Raw genomic sequence first — 26,619 nt, forward strand, 5'->3', positions numbered from 1 at the left:
ATATATATATATATATATATATATATATATATATGTATGTGTTCGTGTCTCATAATATTTAAATAAAATATGTAATAACACAAAACTGCTTAAAAATTGTAATCACTTATACGCTTTGTTATAACACTTATTTGGAACGTCAAATTGACGAAATTTTGAAAAGTACAACACAATCTGCACAATCATAATGAAAGTATAGCGCTTAATAACCTCACTCATTTATACATAAAATTTACTTATTAACAGTTCTAAAATTAAAATTACTCTTAAAAGAATTATTAAATTTTTCGTTAAAACTTATCTTTGTCTTAATAATATTCATAATTTGAATTTTTTATTTTGTAAGAAGCATAATTCTCAATAAAGAACATCTCGTAAAATTTCATGCGGGCAACAATCACAATTCCATTCCACTATGTATCAACGAAGAAAATGAATTTATCTCTTTGATTACGGAGGATTTTATTTGATTTACAGACAATGAAGTTTTAGGACAAAATTGATTTAGGATAAGAAATACAGTGTAACAATTAAAGATTTCACTGTTGTAAATAGAGTAACCCACGATCTATTTAGCTGATACTTCAAATTCAGCTTTGCGTTGAAATTTCGCTTCATCGATTCGGCAACACGAAACTCGCTTCGCTTCTCCATTAATTGCCTCGCGTTATTCCACTGAAATGTCGTAGTTGAGCCGCGATCAATACTAACGACACAACGGGGCGTGTATACGTACGTTAAAAAAAGGAGACATCGTATAAATAATCGTAGCGTAAAACGGATATTTCGAAACGGAACTGGAATACGCTGCGGGATGCCGCGCGCGGCGGCTGAAATCGGTCGCGAGAAAATGAACGAGCTCGTCCAATTAATTTTTATCTCATGGCAGGAGCGGAAGATACGCGATCGGAAGGGCTCGATCGAAAACGAGGCGGGATAGACGGGATGTACCGCGCCGAATTATTCTTCAACAGATTGAAGGTGTTATCGGACTGGCTCCACTTTCAACATTAAATCCGCACTTCGTTGGCTATTAAACCACTTGAGATATTTTACGTCGTCTCGGACGAGTGTCCTCTCGAAATATCCTCCGTTGCTTCCAACGAGGATAGGAGGAAAACTTGTTAATCGGTCGACGTCGATCGAGATATATCTCGGATTTTCTGCAATTTCCGTCATCTCCGATTTCTCGATTGCAAAAATAGCACGATATGTGCTAACCAATAATAACAACTCGAGCTGTTGTGAGACTAAATAAATCTTTGTATATAATAATTTATATAGTTTTAAAATATAAGTCTTAAAATATGTATATATCAATTTGATATAAAACGCGTGATAAAATAATACTTTTATACTATATATATATTATATAAAATAATATTATAGATTATCGGGAAATAAGTTAGAGGTTGAATGTTTTGGAAGATGTGAAAGAATATATATTTCGAAATTATTTTGACAATTATTAAAAGTATTTTTCGCAACTGGAAATTATCCTGTCAAGAAGAAGCAATTCGTTTTGGCAGGGTTCAATTTGATCAGTTCCATGAATTTTGTAACGCGCGAGTTATCCTCCTCGTCGACGTGATCGCCGAGTAGATCCGTTAAATTCTCTGGCGTTTTTTACAAGCCCGTAAGGGACAGGACCACCCTCTTCGAGATCGACGTTCTCTCTCGTTTCGAAACTGGAGAAAGATGATGCGTACATAGCGTATATATGCGAGTCGAGCCCGTGGTTACGACTAATGCACGCGGTGCAGCATTATATTCGATTACCAGGTCCTCGTCAAACGTCGAAAGCCTCATCACCATACTAATTAGCCGTCCAACTAATGGGAAGTATAAGTCAGAGGTCGTGTCATGCTTATCTTCCTTCGGTAAAATACACGACGGCGGAGAAGAGCAGAAGAAAAGAGAGGAAGAGAGAAAGAGATAAAGAAAAAAGAGGGAGGAGAAACGATTTTAAAGAAATTATGAGAGAAAAACAGACAAGAAGATGCAACGTAAAACTGCGTTTATCAGATTTTCGTTTGTTGAACAAATTCACACTTTGATTACATCTTTATGAGAAAGATATATTAGTGTTGAACTGTATGTTTTGTTGATCTTTATTTTTTTAAATTCGTTGATTTTTAAGTATATATATATGTATATTTTTAGATGTTTAAATACCTGCTCCTGTAAATTCTTAATAAATATTGAGTCAGGATTCTAAAAGTATGAAAAAATTACTTAGAAATTATACAGACTTGCTCTTGCAGAGCACAGATCTCATACGTGAAGTTTGTGCTTTCATTCAGATCACAAAGATCTTGATCAACTTTCTCGATAATTTAAAAATTTATGTGCTCTTGTGCTCTTATATATATTTCCATCCTATTTCTTATTTTTCACTCTAGAGATTTATCCTTTTTCAATTTTATAGATTTCTATTCACGTAAATCCTATCTTTCTTTTTCGCACATTTTCAATCTCGCGAACTCATTGAACCGTAGACCGGAACTTCTGCGACACGCAGATTCTCGCTTCCAAAATCCTCCGTACCAATGTCCTTAAAAAGTTCCATCGACTCTTTTTTGCCTCATAAATCTCCCACGCCGCAGACTTTCTCGTAAATCGCGACGCACGCGAATCTGCCGGATTATTCTGATAAATGCAGTCCCGCAGTTACCAGGAACAAATAAAAAAAAGGGGAGGAGGAAATACATAAGAGGAAGTCTCGCAAAGTGCGCGTTAGTCGATGGGATTTAACGCTAGTTTGACGCAGCCGCATGTTAATCGTGTATTAAGCCAACCGACAGACGGACACACCGTTTCGAAAACTCGTATATTCGTGCCGTACCTATGCATTTCCCGCGGGCATGTTCGACCCCGAGGATACTCCCCAGCGTCTTCAGAGGCGAGTCTCATCTAAAAGGAGAGTGCGTGATTTGCGTTTGCATGGGAACATTAGGGTTTCATCGAGAAGGTAACGGGATAGCTTGATAATCTCGCGAAATATTCGTTCATCGTTTCGTCGATTATTATAAAAGTCACATGAAAATGTGCTTAGTTAAGATAATTTATTAAAATTTATTAATGGTATTATTTATGTAATAATGTTTATTATATATATAAGTGTTCTTTTTTAAAAAATACACTGAGAAAAAAGTTGCTCTTTCAAAAAAATATTAGTTAATTTAACTAAATGGTCACGGGCTGTCAAGCAAATATTTAGTAATTCAAAGAAATAACCTATTTTAAATTACAAAATTTTGTCAACCTAAATATACAAATATTTGAATTAAATAATCACTACGAATTGAATGCAATCAAGTTAACAACTAATTTTTTTTCTCAGTGTACGAAAAGAATCGTTTTACTGAATCTAAAAATCTAAAAATAATTTTGTTGTAATTATTAAAATAATGATGTAGAACGCTCAAGCTGCTAGAATATTAAAATTTTTTGCTCATCACACTTGTTTCCTACATAATTATTTTGATGATCCAAAAAATTATTTGCAGATCTGTATCTAATTAATCTATTTAAATTTTTAAATATTTCAATATCGTTCTACCCATGTAATTTCAATAGCTGGTTTTAGATTTTATCTTTATAAAGTTTTGGCTGGTCCAGTCGAAAAATGGTCCAGTCTAAAAAAAGGTTTATTTCTTTTTATTTAGGATTCCTGTAGATAACCTTTTGCCAAGATTATCTTTTATCTATAGGAAAATAAAAGAATTATTTTATTATTTTTCAACCGAATGAAAACTCAATAAGATAAAATCTAAAACAATCTTGCGGTAAATTCGGATTTCTCTCATGCGTTGAGTTCATCTTTTTAAAATCAAATCGTTTCGTGAAAATTTTGACTTTTCCTTCTGCACTGTCGTATTGTTACTCTCACGATTTTTCGCCGAGATTTTTTTCCGTAAAAAAAACTGCAACGCGTAAAAGGAGACGCCCGGACAAAGCCGGCCAAAGTAAACATCGATTATCGGCACTTACCGTTGCTGAGCTCCTCGTAGACAGGATTATAAAGGTCCTGCGATGTGTAAGGATCAGGACCGGGGCTACTGCAGACGAACACCCCTCTTCCGCCATCCTTAACGTCCAGCATCTGCGTCGTGATAACAAAAGTATAAGTTAGAGAAAAAGGGTACGGACAACGTGACGTGGAAAATAATGTCATAATATTTCTAAACATTGCACTTTTTGTGTTATTGAATAATATCTTATAACTGTTACTTACATTTTATAGTATAGTATATGCAAAGTATAACGAAGTATTAGACGCAAGTATTAGAAGCTTTGATCATGAATAATTGAAAGGAAGTTACACTGTGATTAATTTCACCTTCAATACAATCTCAATTCTATCGCAATATAATAAATTGTACGCCGTTTGAGAATTAAGACCGCCGCCATTTTCTTCATCGCTTTGCGGGGTTGAAAGGTAATTAGTCCCGAGTTGTGACTAAAATAGGTCAACTTGTTACAAACGAGCCGGGGTTCGCATTTCCACGGTTGTTTTACGAGACTTTAGGAACGGCGACTTGTTTACGACAACGTTGGAAAACAATTAGCGAATAAAGGAAAGGGATGCAGAGGATGGGGTACAATGGGGGAGGGGTAGATGGAAGGAGAATAGCTAGAAGAAACTTGAGGGATGACTGGCACGGGTACCAGACGAGAATCTTAACACTCTTTCAACCTCCGTGTTCTCTGGTCGACGATTAACTCGTTCCTCTTCCTCTCCTTCCCTTTGGAATTTTCGCCCACCGCGTTGGGATTTCAGCCTCGGAAACGCTGACTCGATCACCGGAAAAGCGAGGGTGTCGAAAGTTAATCCCTAAATTGACAAGCAGCTTATACATCACGGCAGGATAATAAGGAAAGCCGCATAAAAGAGTTCTCTCTTTTGAGAGAGAAAGAGATAGAAACATTTATCTCAATAGCTAATTCCATTTCTACTGGCACTTTCTGGATGATAGATTGAACAAGACGAATTTGAATCTTCAATCAAATTTTGAATCTTCTGTAATAAAAAATGTCTTGCCAAATTGTGTTTTCCCAATAATTGCATTAGATTCTTCATTATCTATCTCGAAAAGACGCTAGATGGAAGAGTTTCTTTCCGGAATATCTTTGTCGCAGCACGAGAGTTGATCGAAACATCCAATGGATATCAGAGAGAAATGTAACAGATATGCGACATAATCATGGATTCGATTTAATCCCTTTGCCTCGTCCTTGTAATGGCTCGTGTGTTGTTGTAACTCTGCCGCAAAGGGTTTCTAGTCTCCGTAGCGGCGGAATCCATGTCCTGTGTTGGTTTCCGAGTTGAAAATCTGCCACCAGCTGCTCTCCAGTTTGGTCGAGGTGTCGCGTTAACGGGCGCAAATGACGCACTGTGATCCCCAATCTATCTCGCTATCACTCTCACTCGTCCGGGGACTCATAATGTTCTGTGATCCCATCGGATATCATACGCATGGTAATTGAAACCGGTCTAATTTCGAAGAGCTCAATTTCCCATACGATATATACCGAATACATTTCTCGGCGAAAATCCGACATTATTTCAATTTGACATATTATATTCTAACCCTCTTAACGTCTGCCAATTTTTGGCGCAATAAACGAAATTTTATTCTCAAATTTCATTTTCATTTTTATTGAAATTCAATTTTTATTAACTATGCTTTAACATTTGAATTAAAATCTATTTGATTTTTTTAACAAAGATATTGAAAAGTATTTTTTTTTAACGTAAGAATAGTAAAAGAATTTGGGCTGAACAAAAATCGAGATTGCAAATGGAGGGAATAAAAATACGCGGACGGAAGATTAAGACTAAGTTTAAAAAATCTCTCTGAAAAGGTTGCATTTAGAAAGAAGAAACCAATATCAAGAATAGATTAATTAAAACGATTGAAAGATTTCCACGAGTACATCCCACGCGCGACTTATATTCATTTCGACATATCTCCTTGACACGTCCGAGTTAAATTTTTCCTCGTAATCTCGATATTCTTATCTACAGGAAACCACCCACGTGGTTTTCCGCCAGATCTCCTCGCGAACATTAATTTATAATGTTGCCTCTTTTATGAGGATACTTTTTATCTCAAACGAATCGTAATGTAGTCTCGCGTAAAATGGGATGATCGCGACGCGTGACGTAAATTCTACCCCGTACGGGGGTTGAAATATCGCTGATAGCGAGTGGGAGTATCAGATTCATGCGAGGATGGGTACGCGGTCTACGTTTCTATCTAAAATTATATCTCCCGAATTGTGCGAGTCGCGTTTCCTGCCGCCTACTCCTCGGCCGGATGGACAAATGGATCCGATCGGATGTGTCGGTATATATACATACGTGTCTGTTTTCCATATTTCTCACGAGATCTGTCGCGAGTCGCGACGATGATATGACGAACGCGTGAAAGATCCTTCTGTATACTAAAAGCGATGATATATAGTAGCGTGGGCCGAAAGGTCGAACGTCGTCGTCGATTTTACAAAACATCGGAAAAATAATGGATAAATGCATTCTGTCGAGTTGCATCCAGTCTACGAGGCCAATCGATTGCACAGTTTCATTGTGTACAGAAATATCACGAAACACGGTTTTATGTAGATACAACGCGGTATAACCCGAATAAAATACTATTTTGCACGCGCTATCGGTTAACGTATTATGTTGCAACAATCGTGGGATGCGAAAACATATTGAAATATTCTCAATTTACCAATATGTTGCACCAGATTCGTATTTTGCTGTGTGTGTTTATATGCATATATTCTTTGTTTGCCACTACTAAAGAATATATTGAGATTAAAGTTAGAAGAATTTTCGTATATAATTTAAATAAAATTTAAATCTAAATATAAATGCAATATTTTTCTGAGGAAATGTAATAACAGTTAATTATATCTAATTTTGCAGGGAAATTTGGTATTTTGTCTTTTTTTTTTCGGACTTGTTGCGGAAATGCTTGCGATTTTTTAACGATAGCTCTTAAGTACAAATATCTGTAATCCGGTCTTCTGGGACGCAATCGAGTGTTCGTAAGATGGGACTCGGACGAGTGTACAAATTGTCAGAATCAAGTTAGTTGCTCGGTGGTCCCGCGTGGAGGCGATTAGGGCAAAGGAAACCGACACGTTTTTTATATGCCCTGCTATTGAATTCCTCAAGGCAATGCTATCGTTCACCGAAAGAAAAGGATCCCTCGTTTCCACTGGCAAGTGCCGGCGATCTTGAAAGGGCAAATAAGATTTATTATTGTGTTTAATTTGAGGAAACTGTCAACCGCGCGTCTACGATTTTTTGAGCGCTTACTCACTTTTTCGCTCTTTAATCCGTATATTTAGTACCGAACATAAAAATTTATCCAGTTTTATTGATCGTAAATTTCATCGGTATTTATTTGTCTGTGAAAAGAAATATTGTAGTATATCAAAGCAAATCGCGAAATTATACAAGTATGATGTATATAATTTTAATAAATAATAAGTTAAACTAGACGCTATGAATAAATCAAATAAATAAAAAATCGATCGAAATTAGATTGATATCTAATAATATTTGTATATGAATTTTTAAGGATGTATATATCATCTCTCAATCATTACAATTAAAACATTATAAAAAATATAAAGATTTAGATTAGATTATTCTATTATGTCTGAATATCTGTAAAATTGGAGCAGAGTTTTCTGATTGATTAATTTAATTTTTTGTTTGCCTTAATTCTTATGTAAATTGTGTTTTACAATATTTATTTGCAAATTTGATGAGGTCATAGTATTACAAGTTAAATCAAACTTTATATTTATTACTTTATAACTTTATATATACTAATAAAATTTTAATAAATATTCGTACAAAAGTTTATTTGGATCCATTTACTCGTTTAAAAATAATTTGCCTGCAGCAAAATATGGTCATTTCACTGTATAAAGTTAGCATAAGTAAAATTATTTGTTTTGTTTTTTGAAGTTGGTTTCAATTGAGTGTATTTATGACAAAAATTTTTTAGCCGATATTATACAGCCATAACATCTTTGAAAACATTTTTCAATTCTTCAAACAACTTGCCGAAGTGGAAAATATTTTTAAAAATTTATACAAATACTATTAAACATTAAGCTAGTTATATTTAATGTTTTTTATAAAATATAAAAATGTAATTGTTTTTTTTAAATATTGTCTTTACTTATGAATGTGTTAATATTTATGTCATCTATAAATATATAAATATCTATGTCATTTATACTATTTAGCGTATTTGAACTAAATTATTGTAGCATGTATACTGAAATACAATTTTCACAATTTTTACTTGGTTCCATTGACAAGATAATTTTTACTTAAATGTTCTGTCACGAAAAATAGAGTCGGCTCTTTCGAAAGTTGAGTTACGAGTTCGCCAAGTCGCGTGTCCAACCTTCGACCTCTTGGAATTGAGTTAGGCACCATTAGCGCGAGCTCGAGATAGAATGAAGGCGGAACCTGGTTTCCTGAATCAAACTTACGCTCATAGCTCATCTAAATGATGCAAAATGGCAAGAAGACTTCCTCTCTAAGCGAGTAAATATCAAATTTTTTAAGATAGAACAAATAAACGAGGTCGAAATTGTCGTACGAAATGTGTCATACTCGGTCATATTAACTTTTTAATGTGTAAAATTTTTCATCATTTATTTTACGTAATTTTTTTAAACTTATGATTACACCTCTATTTCAGTTTTAATATTAAATTTCTTATTTCCTGCAATTTCATTTTGGGATATTCGGCAGGGTTTTGGGATAAAATAATCTCGCATTTACTGGGAACAGAAGGCAGACCTTAGCTCTCGTAAAGGCACTGCCACATTTTTAGGCGAGTTATTAGAGTTGGCAGAGTTCCACACGTTCGAAGAATTTTCAATCTTCCGGCTAAGAATTCGATATTCGGCTAGTTTCATTGGCGTGTGCGAATCTGATTATCCTAATGATTTTACGGTACCTGATGCGAGTTTTACTTGGCCGAAGAAGCGAAACGTGTAAAAATGCGACCGACTTATCCTCTTCCTTCTTTCTCGCCTCTCTCATTTCCTTTCGTCAGTATTAAAATTCTATGTCTGTTATACGTCCCCTATAATGGCTGAGCTGGTGCTCATGGGGGCCTTTGAAAAGTTGATCGCTTTAATAATCCCACAGCCTCCTCAGGCGGCCAGCACCTCGCTAAACTTAGATCTCTTGGACGTCGGCGACAGTGCATACTTAAAGTGCCTTAGCCAACATAAAAGAGAGACGAGGGGTCGCCTCGTCTTTCCATCTAACGGCAAAAGTTTGCGACATAAATAATCAGGAACTTTCCTGAATTAATTTCAATCGATCGAAAAATTCGGGATTTCACCAGTTTCATTGGAAACGTGTTTTTGAAGGAAAATGAGTTTACAGATATTCCGAATTAATAACACATTAAAGCAATGAAAAATTGGATACGAGAAATATTCACAATAATTAAAAAAAGTATCCATTTTTTAGGTATATTTGTGTTATTCTATTATTTTTCTATTATTTCTTTTTATCCAATTGTAACGAGATAGACATTCCTCTCAAATATCAAAGTGAATAATCTTATCTGCATCCTAATTTCATATCTAATGCTTCTTGACATGTCATTTCGAGTATATAGTGTCTGTAAATTCAAGCGAAGCAATCTCTGACGTCCTACATACCACGCATAATATGGAGCTCATTGGCATATGTGTACCTGTATGTATAGATATTACACTGTGTGTGTGTGTGTGTGTGTGTGTGTGTGTGTGTGTGTGTGTGTGTGTGTGTGTGTGTGTGTGTATGTATGTATATATATAACACACACACACACACACACACACACACACACACACACACACACGTGTCAATATGTCGTGACTGTATCCCGTTACCGTAACCCGCTAATTGTTAGTTACTGCGCCAATTGCATTAGGTTCTAAGTCCGGGGTAGCCAGCCCTTGCCTCTCGCTCCTTCATCGTTATGTCGCTACTGCTTTGCAGATACCAACGTCCCAGGCTAACGACGCGGCACCGACGCGCGTAATCGAGCCGACAACAGGTGGATGTTAGATCGATAGATTCGCTGGTGGTTTGGCCGTCTAGCGGCTTATCCGATGCGGCATAGTGAGATTTATGACGGGATCGATAACGGTAAAAAGAACTCGGACGAAATAATTACGGCCTAGTCGTCGTCGAATGAACGCGCGCGAAACACCCCCACACGTCACGATTCTAACTTCGTAATACACTTTCGTAGTCAAAACGATCCCTGTAATTTCCTTATCACGCATGTAACTTTGGTAACACAGCTTGTATTCAAACTGCACGGGGAACACGAAAATTTTCTTATCGTCATTAAGATTCTTAATGAATTTTCTAGTTTAACGAGGAAATACCATATCGAGTAAATAAAAGTTAAAGAATAATCGATTGCTCAAAAGAGAAAATGTGTTTCAATAGTAATTAATTAATTTTACTAAATTTATCGAATAATACATAAATTAGAGCAAAAATTAAATATGTAAAGAGAAAAGTTTCTTTTCTGTCTCAATGTAAGAATCTAAAGTTGCAATAGATTATAAATTTTAATGTAATTTCTTAAAAGTTATAAAGATACAATTCTATTAGTACAATTTTTTTCAGTAAGAATATATAATAATTGATGTCTATAATGTCTGCAATATTTAAGAGCATTCTCTTTTATTCTCTTTTTATGTATATATACAGAGATAATTGTGGCATATATTTGAAGCTGAATTATTTAAATGACAAACGGACGTTTTGAAAATGACATTACATATGATTTTGACAGACGCGAACAATTTAATAATATTCAAATATTTGAGTTTTACTTGACCTCTTTCCAAGCGTTCGCTTCAAGAGGAAGCGTTTTTAGAGAAAAGGAACTTCTTTCAAAGAAACGTACAGCGCAGAATGGTCGGTAAATTGGAGACACGTTACTGTCGGGATTTTCTGGTCTACCAAATTCTTTTGATTCGCTGACATACAAATATTTAAGCCTGATTCGACTTCATATTTGCAAATCGACAAACTGTCACCCAGTTGAGAAAGATCACGACGAAAAGCTTTTTGCAAAAGCGCAATGTAATTGACACGTAGTTGTCGAGATCATCGGATTTTATTACTTGAGAAGAAAGTTCTAATTTCACTAATTTTTTATGCATATATAGTAGAATAGAATCAGATATCAACTTTTAATTGAAACAATGAAGTCTCTTGTTCTATCTTGGGATTTTTAAAGAAAATTCACACACGTGCTATTATTCAGCAGGAGAACACTTTTTACTTCCCTTCAGTTCTTACTTCTACGATGAAATCCAGATCTTGAAAAATATATAGAATGTACCAACCTATCTGCAGATCCTTTCATTTACATCAGATATATATGTATATATATGTATATATATATATATATCCAAATTTTTTTATTTATTTTTTTAAATCCAAGACTTATGACTTTAGTGATTTCTCTTTTTCGTTCTTTGTGTTCGTTTCAACGTGACGATAAAATTGGAAATTAAAATTTAATTTATCTCACATGAATTCCTTTTTATCTTGATAAGAAGTAAAATATTATGCATTATAAAATATTTCAAACTTCTTTTATATCGAAAAAATTAAATACGACAAAAATGGATATCAACGAAAACGAAATATCAAGCCATTTCTCGAGTCTTTTCATGACGAGATTCGGATTGGAGTATGCGTTTTCCGCATTTTTTTATTCTTGCTGTTTCCCTTCGAAAATCATAAGTTGCCTTCTTTTCATGCTTTTCAAATTTATGTTGTTTGTTTGTTAGTGAATCAACAAGCTGTCACGTCGGCTATCTCACAGTGCGAGAAAAGAGAGCCACATAAGTCGGAATCGGCGACGTGTGACTTGAGATTTTCGAGCATCAATCAATAGTAGAGAAAAGGTGATAACATGGTCTCTTGTTTTTTGTTATTTTTTATTTTTTAATTATATTCAAGCCAATGATATCGCAAATTTATTAATCTAAGTTTAGATATAAAATACACTTGAAATAATAAACATAATTTATAAAATGGAATTATTTAAATAAAAAGAAATTATGATGACTATTTGTGATGGTAAAATGGATTCTCTTCATATTTTTTACAGAATATAATACTTCAATTCTATTAGGACATGAAGTCTAAATAACTTGAATTCATAAAAAATTCTGAATATAATGAGATATTGTCATATTCAGAAGTTTCTTTTCATGAGTACATTCTTTTAATAATACTCTTGCGACTTTATCTTCGTGGATGTTCACTATAAGCACTTTACTTTCTTGCAAATATCTCTAAAGATTTAAAATCATTTTAAAATTACAATTATCAAGATTTTTTTAACGAAAAATAACGCTCTGCAATATTTTTTGTAAAAAATTGTGAAGTCTACATTATCCATTGTTAGATGCCTGAATAGAAATATTGACAAAATTTACATTTAATTATGTCCCGACAAAAATATAATTATATTTAAGCTTATTTTCTTAAAATAAAAAAACGACATTTTAAGAATTAATTTAGAACACACACATAAATTTGTTATTTACAAAACTACTTTAAATCAAATTAAATTTGACATTAAAAATAATGCGAAAGGACTTTTATCTCGTAATATAAATATCAATTGTCAACGAAAAGATCACACCAAACGTGACACAGCAACTGTTTCACAACTTTAATCATCTCTCTTTAAGAATAAGTTAGTAACAAGTAAAAAACCTTTTATAAGAAATAATATTAAGCTTCAACTAGGATCTTTAAAAAAATATTTTGAAATCAATATTTTGATTGTAAATTTCGGATAAATCTGTAAAAAATAAGTAAAATATAATCTAACTTTTATGACGATAAAAACTCGTTTGAAATTCTGACAAGTATACCAGAATTTTTTCAGATTTTAATATAGAACCCTGAAAAATTTGCTTCGAAGACTTTTTATTACTAATAGAAGAGTTAAAATGTTCATGTTAATTATAATAGAATTTTAAGTAGGGTCCAAATTATCATTTTTTCTTCTACTAGTAACAGTTGTTTTGTTGTGCTTCGTGCGGAAACGAAATGAAGAACATGAGATATATGCATCATTTTTTGTCAACCCTTCAGCAATTAAATTACACGTAGCCCGTGCCGAGAACAGAAAATAAGAGAAGAAAAAGATTCACGCGCCGCGCCGCGCTGCACCGCGACGCGCCGCGTCGCGTCGTTGGATACTTGCTCGGCTCCATTTGCGAAATTAGAGATCTATTCGTCCACGAGAGATGGCAATCGCTCTTGGGGAGCAAAGGTGACGCGGCACAATGGTGACGCGTCAATCTCTCACCCTCTACTTGCCCGCTTTCCCTTCAGAAGCCACCTTCATTCTCCTTTTTTGACCTTCCGTTCGTTTCTTCTTTCCTGTGTGGACCTGTCCTACTTTCTTTTCCCATCTTTTCTTATTTGTGTGAGAATTCATCACCGAAACTCGCGTTAATGTTGGTCAGAACTTTGATCCATTGAATTTTTATTCCTTTTTTCCGTTTGCACGGGAAATCCTAAATCGATAAAAAGATAAAAAGATGACCTTTCATCTAATAAACTTATTCAATTAATATGAAAAATACTGTACCAGAATATTGTAACCGAGTGAGCGATATAGGCCGTTGCATATCTTTAGTCAGACAATAGAAGAAAAAGTTTGAACACAGAAGTGGTTATTCCGTGTCCACGTATTATCATTGTGCATCGGGAGACAATTTTGGTACGCGAGAAAAAACATGGCGTCTATTTTTCTCTCTTGATCGCGCGTATGCGCTTCCGAGTCTCTTTCCAATCTCGAGAGATGTTTGCTTAGAATAATCCGTGATCTTTTATCGATTGTAGCCGTGTCGTGAAGGGATGCGAGGGATGGGACAGGATTGTGGACCGGGTTAATAACCACTCCTCGTCAAATTTTTCAGCAAAGTAATTTTATTTTTCTCAAGTCTCTCCTCCAAACTCTCTCTTTCTTCCATTAACTCAAGATATACACAAGACCGTCGTTTCCGCTCTTCGCCTCGTTGAGCTCGCGACGTTATTTACAGGACACCGTGCCAACCGTCCGGCGAGGTGCGTAATAAATAACGATAATAATAATAATAGTAGATTAATAATAATCGTAATAATCGTAATAGTACTAAAGACGGCGACAGTAATAGTGTCTCTTATTCGCAGTTATAATGATAATGCTAATTTACAAATCGGGAAATCAAGCTCTCTCTTTCTTCGCGATGCTCTGACGAATTCTCACGCGCGTATCCTCTTTTTCTTTTTTATAATATCTATATTCTTTATAATATCTATATATATATATATATATATTAAATCCTGTCTATATATCGTTTCTCCGTAGGTACTATTTACAAAATTTACGGGTCTAATCTCTAATCTATTTACAACCATAGAGTGCGCCCGGCCGCCGTGCCTGCATAACCGTCGAATAAGGCCCCGCGCGTCTGCCCTGTTTTCCTTCGCGTCACGCTTTCTCGTTTTCCTTTCTCTTACACATCAAGCGTTTCTCTGATTTGTTAGTTTGTTGGGGGTTGCGCGGGCACGGCTCCGAAGTAACAAAATAAATACTGACTAGCCCGTCCTGGCGTCTCCGCGTCGAGCGGCGGCAACGAACGAACGAATGAACGAACAAACGGACACCCATTGATGAGTGAAAGCTCATGTGACTCGAACATTTAAAATTGACAAAGTAATCAATAATAAATCAATAAAAGTTTCTCTGTACGCGAGAATATTTTCGCGAGAATTTACGAACGGTTTCCTCTGCGAGAGATTTGGATGCATCGATAATAACGAGAATAAATGCTTATTTCTGTTATCGTATATATAAGTAGTGTATTGTACTTCTTTCTTACAGAAATAAGCATTCGAACAATTATCACGATTGTCTTCAAGTATTTTAGTATCTTCTTCTGACATTCGGATTACAAGACGCTTTCCTTTAGTAACTAGTCATCGTATAATAGTGAATCAATTTTTTAAGTATAGTGCATATAGAATAGCTTTTCTTTTCTAACTACCATTTCTCTAGAAATGTGAAAAAACTAGCTACAATCTTTCGAAGCCAGGAAGCATCGTGTGATCTGAATTTCTCAGAACTTTCTCAGCTGAGAGCCCAAAACGTTAATAAACAGCGTTAAGTCAAATTAGTCAGTATTCAAATAACGTAAACTTAGCATTTTCATTTCTAGCATTTACTAGAAATCTGTATAAAAATTGAATTTGTGAATACTGACTGTTATGCTTATCACAATTTATTAAAACTCCTTTATTTCGTGATTGCTTCAGACTATATATATTAAAGCTTACGAGAAAGATTACAAACTAAATGTTAAATTAGAAATCGGCAGCACACACTCTTGCAGAGGAAATAAAGTTCGAATCACGAAGCACACACAGCCTTTAGTGTCAATGTCAATGGAATACCTGGTGGTCTCCGTCCGTTTGCCGGAATCCACAGGGCGCCAGATAATCTACGACGATAACCTTACAGAGACGCAGTTGCGTCCCTTTCACGCTACGCTATCGCGTCGCATCGCCTCATGTCGCGTCACGTCATGTCACGTCACGTCATTTCATGTCGTGTCATTTCACATCACGGCCGCGGAACAGGAAGATAGCCCACGACGCTCGGTAATCGAATGTCGCTTGGTCGACTCTTAGTCGACGCGCGATACTCATGAAGATATGTTGGAGCTTCCGCCTCGGGTTACGCGTTTGGGATTCTCCTTGGGATAGAACCGACTAGAGATCCTCAAATAAGGGATTGGACATCATTTAGATAATTTCTGATTGATCCGCCATATTTTTCAGGACTTAAGATAGAATGAAATGCTTGAATACTTCATTTTACCTTAAGCAGATACTGAAAAATATGATAGATCAAAGGAATGGTGTCTAATTTCTTACTTGAGGATCTCTAGAATCGACTGTGCCCCTACGCCGCCACGAGACTGTCGACCGACGACCAGGACGGCACGTGTCACGTGTTCTGGATGTGCAAGTAGACGTCCTCTGGCTGACTGAGGAGGTGGTGTATCTGCTGCATGGTGCAGAGCGGACAGACCTCCTCCTCGGTGCCGTCGGTGACGAGTCTCTTGGCGGTGCCGGGCGCCCTTCTGCTATAATCGATGATGTACGAGTAGCCATCAGAATCGATTGAGCTCGATCTCAAAGTCATCGATCGCAATAGCCGCCTGCTGTTGATGGGAGGATTCGCGATCTCTGTACGACTGTATCTCGTGGATTCTAGATCCGAGTCTTTGAAGTCTATATAGGAATAACCCTCGGAGTCTACCGAGAGCCGCCTGCGGTCTTCCTCTTGGACCGTGAGCCTCGGTACCGCAACGAGACTCGCCGACCCGTTTGGGCTCGACGGCGTTCGAGCGGGAGAGGCGCGCAGTCCAGGTCGATGGGTGGGAGTGATGGGGATACCGGAATCACGGGATCTCGCGCTAACTCGTACGTCGGCCGAATAGCCGTCGGCGGTTAAGCTGACATCGAGGTTTCGACACGATGGAAATTCTCCGCGGGAAAGCATAGGTGAGGGTGGAGTAGGAGGTGAAGGAGGCCGCTGGCTCGTGATCAAGGCGTTTTGCGTAGCTAGCAGCAGGTGGCTGTCTCGCAGGAGGTTGCTTTCGTTCCGCAACAATAATGGACTATTCGCGCCAGTACCGCCCGGAAGTCGAGCAGTGGACGACTGGGCGGTGGTGGTGATCGACAGGGGTACCCCCTGCGACTTGGCTAAAAGGGCGCGCGGCGTCCGATAGCCGCCCAGGACCGCCCGCGACGGCTTGTCCTGGACACGTAGTATCGACCTGGGGTCGCGATAGTCGAGATAGTCGAGATGATGCGGCTGCGGCGACGGTCTCGTTTCTCTGCGTGCAGGTAGCAGCGGTGGTTCGCGTGGCAGCGGGGTGACCCGCGGGTGGGCTTCGGAATTTCGTACCTCGATCGTCGGCGCCTGGCCGTGACTCGTCGGCAGGTGATTGTGTAGCTGCGAATGCGACACCGCATCCTGTAGGTCCTCGTAAAGAACAGCGCCACCAGTGCTGCCGCCGCCGATGCCGGGGCCCGGATGCGGCTGGCCGTCTGGCAGCACGCGACCCCGTCCGGCGACTGCCGCCGCGCCCGCTGCGCTCTTACACGGCAGTAGATTTTGCACTTTCCGCTTGTGCCTGCAACAGAAAAGAAACGATGATATTAGACAACAATCTTATAAAAGGATGTCTTATTAAAGAGTAAGAAGTTATACGAGATTGGTCAAAATCAACATTCATTGTGACATTTATGTCCGTTTCCACCAATATAGATTAATCTTAATTTCGTTTCAACTTAGTCTTCATTTTTTTTTAATTCTTAGAAAAGGACAAAGAGCGAATTAAACCGAGATTAAAGTTAATCTATGTTAGTAGAAATGAATATTAGTCATTCTAAATTTGAATTTTCTTATTCTCAAAATAATAATGAATCTGTTTCTGCACGATTAAGCTAGATAATGGATATAAATGAAACTTTACGTTTTATAAGAGGATAATGGAAGGAATTTTCTTTAGAATATTCTCTTCCTTTCGCATAACTCTTGCAAATTCATAGACACGCATACGTTAAATTCGGTCAGTCAGGACGATTCTGTGGATATGTTGTTTCTGGTTTCATTCGAAACACCATCTCGGAAAGCTTCCAGCAAATTCCTCAAGTTGGACGAGCGGAGGATGTTGATATTCTACTTTGCTCTCATCTCCTACTCTCCCATTTCTCTTCTCCCCCCCGCCGTCGACTAGCCTCCGTCGACACACCAGATTAGTTGGAAGCTCGTTGCAATTGTTTGTACAGGCAGGCGCTTTGCTGTGGGCGCGCTCGAGAGCTTTCCTCGGTGTAAACTTTAATGAATCGGGCACTGCGTTTGCCTATCAGCGACGTTTTATATGTATATAGGGTGTCCTAGGACCGTCGTAGTATCTTTTACCCTCTGATCATTTTATGACATTTATTGATGTTTTCACCAATAAAAATATTAAACTATTGTCAATTATTGAATAATTGAACAATTAGATAATGATACAATAAAATTCATCACAAATTAACACCGACATTTTTTTTGTAATTAGCAGATTAAATGGAAATAATGGAAATTTTTAAATTTAAAGGGATTTTATTTTATGGTAATAAAAATATAATTTAAATTTAATACTCAATATTAGAGACAGGACATACGATAATTTCAAGATACCCGGTATATCTGCCAGTTCCTCGCTGCATTCATCATCTCCTACGCGAATTAACATATGCTCGACGAGCGCATAATAACACGGTCGTGATTGCTTCTTGGCCGGTATCTGCGCGATTGTGCAAATACACATCTGTAATACGCGCGTAAATTGGTCTATACTCTCACTTTGAATTAGCGTTGCATCTTGCGCAGAATGTGAATAATCTAATTCTGAATTATATTAAATCTAATATATGCAAATAGTCATATTTGTGCTGTTAAAATCAAAACATAAACCATCGTGTTTTTTGAGATTCATCTTAAAAAAATAGCAAAATAAAAATTAAAGAACAGATAATCGTGTTGAAGATGTCATTCGAAAAATTTGAATTTTTCAATCTGATTGCACGCGCAGTTCTAGATTGTTTGTTCTTGTTCTTTAAGACTGCACGACATTTTCATCACTACGATTTAGTTTCATTTTTGTATCGATATGCTCCGATATCAATAAATTTATTTTGAACCTGAATTCAGTCTTATCATTATTATGTAGGTAGTTCCTCATTCATAAAATTTTTCGTTGAGATAGACCTGGTGTAGTCACTGAGATGGATAGCTTTTTTCGTGTATTTTAATATTTCGCACACTTTGTAAGCACACTCTTTCTGGACACGATAAAACAGATTTTAAGCGCGTGGAGGAAAAATGAAAAATATTATATTATTTCTTCGCATAAATTCTATAATTCAGAGAAAACTGATGATCTGCTGAGCGTTAACTGCGAAATTTCGCACGACGCAGAGCCTTGAAGACGATACACGCGCATCGCTGACCTGTCCATCATAGTCACAGTCGTCTTCTCCACTAATCACAGATCGCGCTAGCTAAAGCGTTTAAACTCGGCTTGTCCGACTGTGGGGATTCACTTATCCGAGAGAGGATTCGCGATATAAACGCCGACTCTGACGAGGGTCCCGAGAGTTCTGCCGACCGGAGATAATGATGCCGGAAACATACGGCCGCTGATCTCCGGCCGCTAGAATTCCTCCTTTTTAAAGGGATTTCTTCGTCAACGTACCGTTGACGCCACATAGTCGTAAATCACGAGAGAAATTACGTGTAATTTATTTAATCCTATAAGTTCATCACGGAATACTACGTTGAGTAATTAAAGAATATTAGTATCCCCCACTATAACTTTCGGAATACATCAGTAAGCTTTTTATATTGTAATTTTATATTATACTTTTTATATATTTAATTTATTAAGGAACTTTAAAACTCTTAAGAGATACATTAAGAACTGTAAGTAAACAAATTTTTTTTTGAAAGATAAAAAATGCTAACTTTACAGAAGTTAAACTTTAACCATTTTCAGATTTTCATAGACCACTAAATTAAATGTTTAATTTTCTCAGAAAAACAAGGAATTCACAAGGGCTCTGATAAATCAAAATATATTTTTTAAAAGTAAAAATATGTATAATTTTGTGAAATATTTCTTTAGCAGTTAATTATGAATTATATTATTAACATTATTTTATAAAATAAAAATTTCCATCATAAAATCATATTTTTATATATATATATTTTATAAAACTTGGAAATTTTTTTACAATTTTCAGGTATTCTGTGGATACAATAGTTGCGTTCAGCAGAGAAAATGAATCACTAAGCGCTAACTGATTAGTTTTCTCTGTTGAACGCAGCCATTCACTGCTAAATAAAGAATATTATGAAAATAAAATTTCTATTATGATTTTTCTTTATAATTACATCTTCAAATATGGAAGATTTTCAGTTAACGATCCTCCGTCTTGCATCCTTCAACGTACACACCGATGGTATGCCTGTATATGTTCATGTATATTCAAAGACCAGGACGTCGCTCGGCTCGCAAAGTAGTTTACCCTTCAAGTTTTAATTATCTAATTAACTCCGTCAGTTCGATAATATTTGCCCGTGTAATTAAACCACAAGCTAAGGTTAACAACTCCCACTGCACTTTCAGCAGTAGGTCGAGATAAAGTTAAGAAAAAGAAGAGATTCGCATCTTTTAAATCGAAAGGAGAATAAAGAGCGAAACGATACGAGGGTGTAGAAAAGATACGATATAAATACTGATCTATTATCAGATCGTTGAATATGATTTCTGCTTCGTAACTGTATAGTTCCGACTTTAGAGGATTTTACATTGTAAATAAATATTCGCGGACAACTTAAAAGTAAATTTGTGTAGTATTACGTTTGCATACAAATGCACATTATTCGATAGCAGATACTTCTTAGAAATGGCGAAAATTTGATTTCTCGAAGCATTTGCTATAATACACTTCACTAAATTCTCAAATCAGATATAAATCAAATTTAAGTGTTCTGTTGGAACGGAATTATACTCTTTTGGTTTTACTCTTTTACATCACTGTCGATATCGCATTTGCGTCTGCAACGTCAATTCTCTCCTCTGTGCTTCGTCATCGTAAAGATTTTTCATTACACTCACAACTGTTCGCCGCACCCTATTCCATTTCCTAATAGATTTTATTTAGTCATGATGATACGGGGAACAGCAATGGTTGAAGTGTGACGAGGATTGAAAAAAAGCTCGGCTAGTGACGCAGGAAACGATTCAAGCCCTTATCGATTTCCAAAAGTGTATTGAAGGAATTAAACTAATTTCTTGAATGAATTAAAGGCGCAAAAGAAATCCTGAGAAGAAAAATTGGAAGAAAGTTAAAATTACTAACTTCATAAAAATATTACTTCTTCAGAGATATTTTTCTTATTTAAAAAGATTTCGAGAAAATTGTAAATGTTCGCATTCTTACAAGAAAGCTCTTTATATATATATATATATATATATCTTTTGAATAACTCGTAGAAAAGATATCGTTTTCTTTTTTACTTCAATTTGCTTAACGTGCGACTGCACGATACGATGAGTTTTCGATGTAAAAGTGGCCTAAGTCTGCAAGATACGAGATAACGTAGACGGCGTGTGCGACGCAGTAGTCCTCGGGTTCTTCCTCGGGTGGAATCGAGGGAGCACCAAAGTGAATTCACTCGATGCTAAGCGCTGAATAGGTCATTTAAGTCGAGCTTTTAACTCGGACTAATTAACTACCATTCCCCAGCCGTACTCTCCGTCGCTCGTTCGTTCGCTCTCTCTCTCTCTCTCTCTTACGCTTTCATGACATTTCTCCCTTTTTCCTCTGACTTTTCCGGCTCACACATATCTTCGTGTGGCGCAGATAGATAAGTGACGGTGTATCGATCTGCCGGTCATCCGAATGCGCTTTTGATACATCATTGGTGCGAGAATAATACGAGTGATAGAACGTCGATAATCGGTAAAAGTAAATAAAGTATTAAATATGAACACATGTTAATTTTATTAGTTTACTGATCTTGAAATTACTTCATTCATTTTTATTATATTGATGCATTGTTCTATTTTTGTGAAATATGATATATCTTATTTTGTTAGGATTTATTATTCATTATTTATTTCTTATTCATTATTTTTAATAATAGGTCTATATTTAATCTATATTTAATTACATTTGTTATTCTATATTTTTATAAAAGAGTTATAATCTATTCTATTAAATTTTATTATATCCGAAGGTAAATAAAATATAAACGAAAAATTATTTTTATTATTTATTGGACGAAAATAAAAATATAAAGAAAACAAATTATTTGTTTACATAATTCCCTGCTACATTAATATATTTTTGCGCACGAATTCCTTTGTACTGACATCGTCTTCGAATCCTCCCAATTCTTTTAGCGGCTCAAACAAATGATAATGGCATTGAGACAAATCTTTCCATGCGATTATCATTTATTTGGGTCGCTGAAAGAAGAATTGTGCGCAGTTAACTGCATACACAACTACTTACTATGAAACTACTATTTTTATTACCTACTACTACTACTATTTTTACTACTACTTTTACTACCTATCCGCTGGCAAAAATGTATTAATGTAGCAGGGAATTTATATTCTTTATATTTTTATTCTCGTTCAATAAATAATTACAAAAAATGCTATATATATATTTGATTTACTCTCATATTTGAGTATCATATCTCAATATCATGACTATTTATAACAATAATTTGACATGAAAATTCAAAGGATAAGCTCTTAAATTTATTTTTAAACATCAAGATCACAACTTAACAACATCAACTTGTTTCAAGAATAACTGTTTTCTTTATTATTCCGTAAACTTTTCATTATTCTCTGCCACAAATACAGTGACTTTATAATCTTAAATCAGCAAGTTTAAGATTATGGCGGATTTGAGAACAGTGTGGGGATGTTTAGGAGCGGATTAGCAAGCTTTCGTATACCGGAGGGTCACATCCGATACTCATGTGTACGTGCACCAAAGGTTTGAGGCCGATCATAAAGCTAGTACCTGAAACACCTAGGATCTCGAAGTTTACTCGCCATTCTCACGTGCGCGCACGCGTCCGAATCTCTCGTGAGTTCGAAACAACTACAAATTTTGCATAACAATGCGCATTAGATATATCCATCGTCTCAACAAACTTCTCTCAAACTCCCTCTCCTCATTAATCGTGTTTAAAAAATGTTAGAGCTAACAGAGATAAATTTTTTATATGTGAAAATTTCAAATAGTAGATCTAATAGAAACAAATTTTTTATATGTGAGAACTTCAAATGTTAGGTATAATAGAGAAACATTTTTTATATGTAGAAACTTGAAATTTCTCTATCGGAGGAAAATATCGTCGCGATTTTTTTATTCTTTTATCGTTTCAAATTTATTCCTTTCTCTCTTTCTTTCTGTCTCCCAGAATATCTTTATTTAAAAATACGTATATTAGGGGCCATCCTCTTTGGGAAGAACCATGACTGTATCAGTTATATTGAATTTCTAAAAATAGAATGGAGAGTAAAAATGGATATGGATGTGAAGTTGGACGTAAATAGAATTTGTAGCAATCGATAAGCCGCCTAGTTAATATCGAAGGTAAATACTGTTGTCAAAAATATCCATTGCTGTTACCAAGAGTATCATCATTACGAGCATCATTTCGAAATCTGTTTGGTACATTCATTTTGATAGCTTGATGTAAAACCGAATTTATCTTGTATCTCTACGCAGGGAGAGGAATATTGTTTTGCTGCTATCGCGCCGTAGGGGCTGGCGCGCCCTTATCAGCGAGGTTTAGCATACAGCGAGCATTATTCCGGTTCGGTCATGCGAGCGACCGGTTATCAGTGACGGCCCCGTTGAGGTTCTCATCGATCCTTACCCGATCTCTGTAGCCCGGGGTAGCAGTCCTTTCGTGAACGAGCTCACTCCAAAACCCTTTACGACCACGTACGCGAGCTCCTATCTACAGCACGGGTTTATGGTTGCGAATAAAAAAAATGATTTATTCCAGTGATACGCGTGCGTGATGCTCAGGATATCCGAATCTCCGCGATGCGCAACACTTCCCATTTCCAATATCCGGGAATTAGAACTACAAAGCGCACAGTCTGCGAGTGATCTGTATGACTTTGAGAACGTTCGCCATTTTCTTATTTAACGCTTAAGAGTGCAGCATACCATAGTTGATGTGCTTTTGATACACGTGGATGTCTGCACCTCGCCGCGAAGCATTTTGATGCTTTACAAATGCACATCTCATACATATCATTCTTTGAATTTCGAAATGGAAGATAGATATCAGAAGATTCCTCTCTTGCTCCCCATTTCATTTTTCCTTTTTCTATTCGTTTTTTTATTATTTTTTTTCTGTCATTGCGTTCGTTATTATGTAAATTGTGATTCGGTAGTAGAGAATGGTAACGAAAATTCGCCCGTAGAAAAACGCAAATTCGCGGGGCAAAGATATGTCGAGTGGTTTTTAAGAACCGTCGAATCTGTGCGAGGAGCGTGTGCATGACGCGCGTTTAAAATATGCGGGTATTCAGGGCTGGTCGCATCCCTAGTCGATCGATAGCCTTGCACTGGCGACCGGCGTGAAACAGATGAGGAAGACCTTTATGGCCCACAATTTTTTCAGGGTAACGAGCATAAGGGTGCGATTGACGGCGGGTAGATACTTGCCAGCCAAAGCGGTTTAACCTTCACGGGAACAAGCTGGCTCAATAGAAGGTGACGATGTTTTAGTTCACCACTACAATGGAATTGCGGTGTGTTCCTTCGTCGGCACGTCGGTTATGTCCCAATAAAATAGGATCATCGTCTTATCGCTTCTTATATTTCCCGAAAGGCAAGCTTTTTAGTATGGTAATTATTTATACGAAGGACAGCTTTGATCGCCGGATTTATTGTGCAATTTCTTCATGGGATGTAATAGCAAGAAGCTGTATAAATTGATAAAATAGAATAAAATACATGTTTTATTCATCTACACAAAGAATCTGAATAGTTGTATAAGAAAAAAAATGCAATCTCATGTTATCCATAAATTCGTTGTAGGTACAGCAAAAATGTCAAAACGTGCAGTATCGAGTAATCAATAAAAAAATCATTTATATATTTTCTTAGAACGTGTGGAAAAAAGAAAATATGTTACTGCATGGAAAATGGCGAAGAAAAAATATTTTGGTGTATATGCGAATTTCGCACGCGCCTCAATGCCCTCAGTAGCATCATAATAAATTCTGAATATGTGCATTGCCGAAATGTCGCCGACAAGTTTACGCTAGATATCCATGAGCAAGCAGTGCGTTGGCGACCAATAACATGCGGTTTCGTCCGCAAATTTGCACTGTCCGGACGCGAGACCGCCAGAAAAACCGCCGCGGTCGACCCGAGCTTCGGATCGTCCGCTAACAATATAATTAATACGCTATCCATTGCCTAATCTGTCGCGACTCGATTGCGCAACGTTAATCGAACGCCAACCAGAAAGCTCTCGCTCTGCAATTGGAGACAATTCAGCAGAGAGAATTAATAACGTGTAGAGAATATAAACTAACTCCATGAAAACACGAATTTAGCGAAATACGAATAAGAAGAAAAAAATTAATATTTTTTTCTCGATTTTAACAAAAATATTAATATGTTTTTGCGAAGCTTTGAATGTAATTAAATTCTGTAGATTATGCCGCACGAATAAAATGTCACGTAAAATATCAATAAATTTTCCCAGCGAAAGGTATGGGCGTTTATCGAAATCATTTATCGGAACGGAAACAAGAGTGAGAATTTCGCGAATTTTATTTACATAAGCAAGTTTAAACAATTTCGAGATTTCGCATTAATTCGCGCGCTCTGAAACTACTGCGGCGGTATAGTTTCGGTTCATCCAGAGTTTCCATTTGCCAGGATGATTCTCTAGGAGACGTTAACAATTATTCTGTATGATACGTAAGTTATGCTGTGTAAAGCTGGCAATCTCGAGTTGGAAATCCGACAATATGTAACGCGGCATTAGCGCGCGCGACGATAATTTATAAAACTCCTTCATTTCTGCATTAAAAATAATAGGGATAGAAAAAACGAGTTTCATTTCATTTCAAATATTCCAATTAATTACCATGATTAATTACGAGAAAAAAAGGGAGGAAAGATTTTATATATATATATTAAAAATAAAAATATTTAAAATAAATTACCAATAAAAAACATATTAACATTATTTTTGAAAAATCAAAATATTATCAAAAAACGTAAATTGTGGAAAATTTGAATAGTAATTACAAGAGAACTCTTTTAGGGATTTAATCTCTAATTTTGAAGATTATCTTTCGAAAATTCCCTAGATTCGCTTTTATAAGTGCCCGGAGGCAACTTCCCTCATGGAAACTCTGGGGAAACAACCCGGAAGAACGAAAATAGCAGAGACGGGGAAGGTTAATGAGCAAATATAATTATGGGTTATGAAATACTGGGCTAGCGGGACAGGGATCACACCCCAAACGAGTTCCAAAGCTGTTCCGAAGTTCTTGAGGAGCCGCACGAACCTGCCTTTTCTTGAACCCTTCTCTGATGTCCTCTTTCATTTTCCAAACTGGTTATGGCATGAAAATGAGGCTTGATATTTGACGCACAACACGAAAGTTGATATCTCAGTTACGAGGGGATGGAAGAGAGAAGTAATGAGAATGCAGAGAGAGAGAGAGAGAGAGAGAGAGAGAGAGAGAGAGAGAGAGAGAGAGAGAGAGAGAGAGAGAGAGAGAGAGAGAGAGAGAGAGAGAGAGAGAGAGAGAGAGAGAGAGAGAGAGAGAGAGAGAGAGAGAGAGAGAGAGAGAGAGAGAGAGAGAGAGAGAGAGAGAGAGAGAGAGAGAGAGAGAGAGAGAGAG

The 26,619-nt window shown here is 36.5% G+C and overlaps 1 protein-coding gene across 1 annotated transcript in view; it reads right to left on the reverse strand.

The window, feature by feature from the left end:
* The window catches only part of LOC105624084, a 90,674-nt gene that overhangs the window by 3,261 nt on the left and 60,794 nt on the right, over positions 1-26,619 (reverse strand). Inside the window, exons 3-4 of the mRNA XM_012205444.1 lie at positions 17,055-17,283; positions 3,994-4,105 (exon numbers count right to left, since the gene is read on the reverse strand). Of these exons, the coding sequence (XP_012060834.1) occupies positions 3,994-4,105; positions 17,055-17,283 (341 nt within the window). The remainder of the gene's footprint in view (positions 1-3,993; positions 4,106-17,054; positions 17,284-26,619) is intronic.

This window comes from Atta cephalotes, assembly GCF_000143395.1.
Source record: "Atta cephalotes unplaced genomic scaffold scaffold00072, whole genome shotgun sequence".
Taxonomy (NCBI): Eukaryota; Metazoa; Arthropoda; class Insecta; order Hymenoptera; family Formicidae; genus Atta; species Atta cephalotes.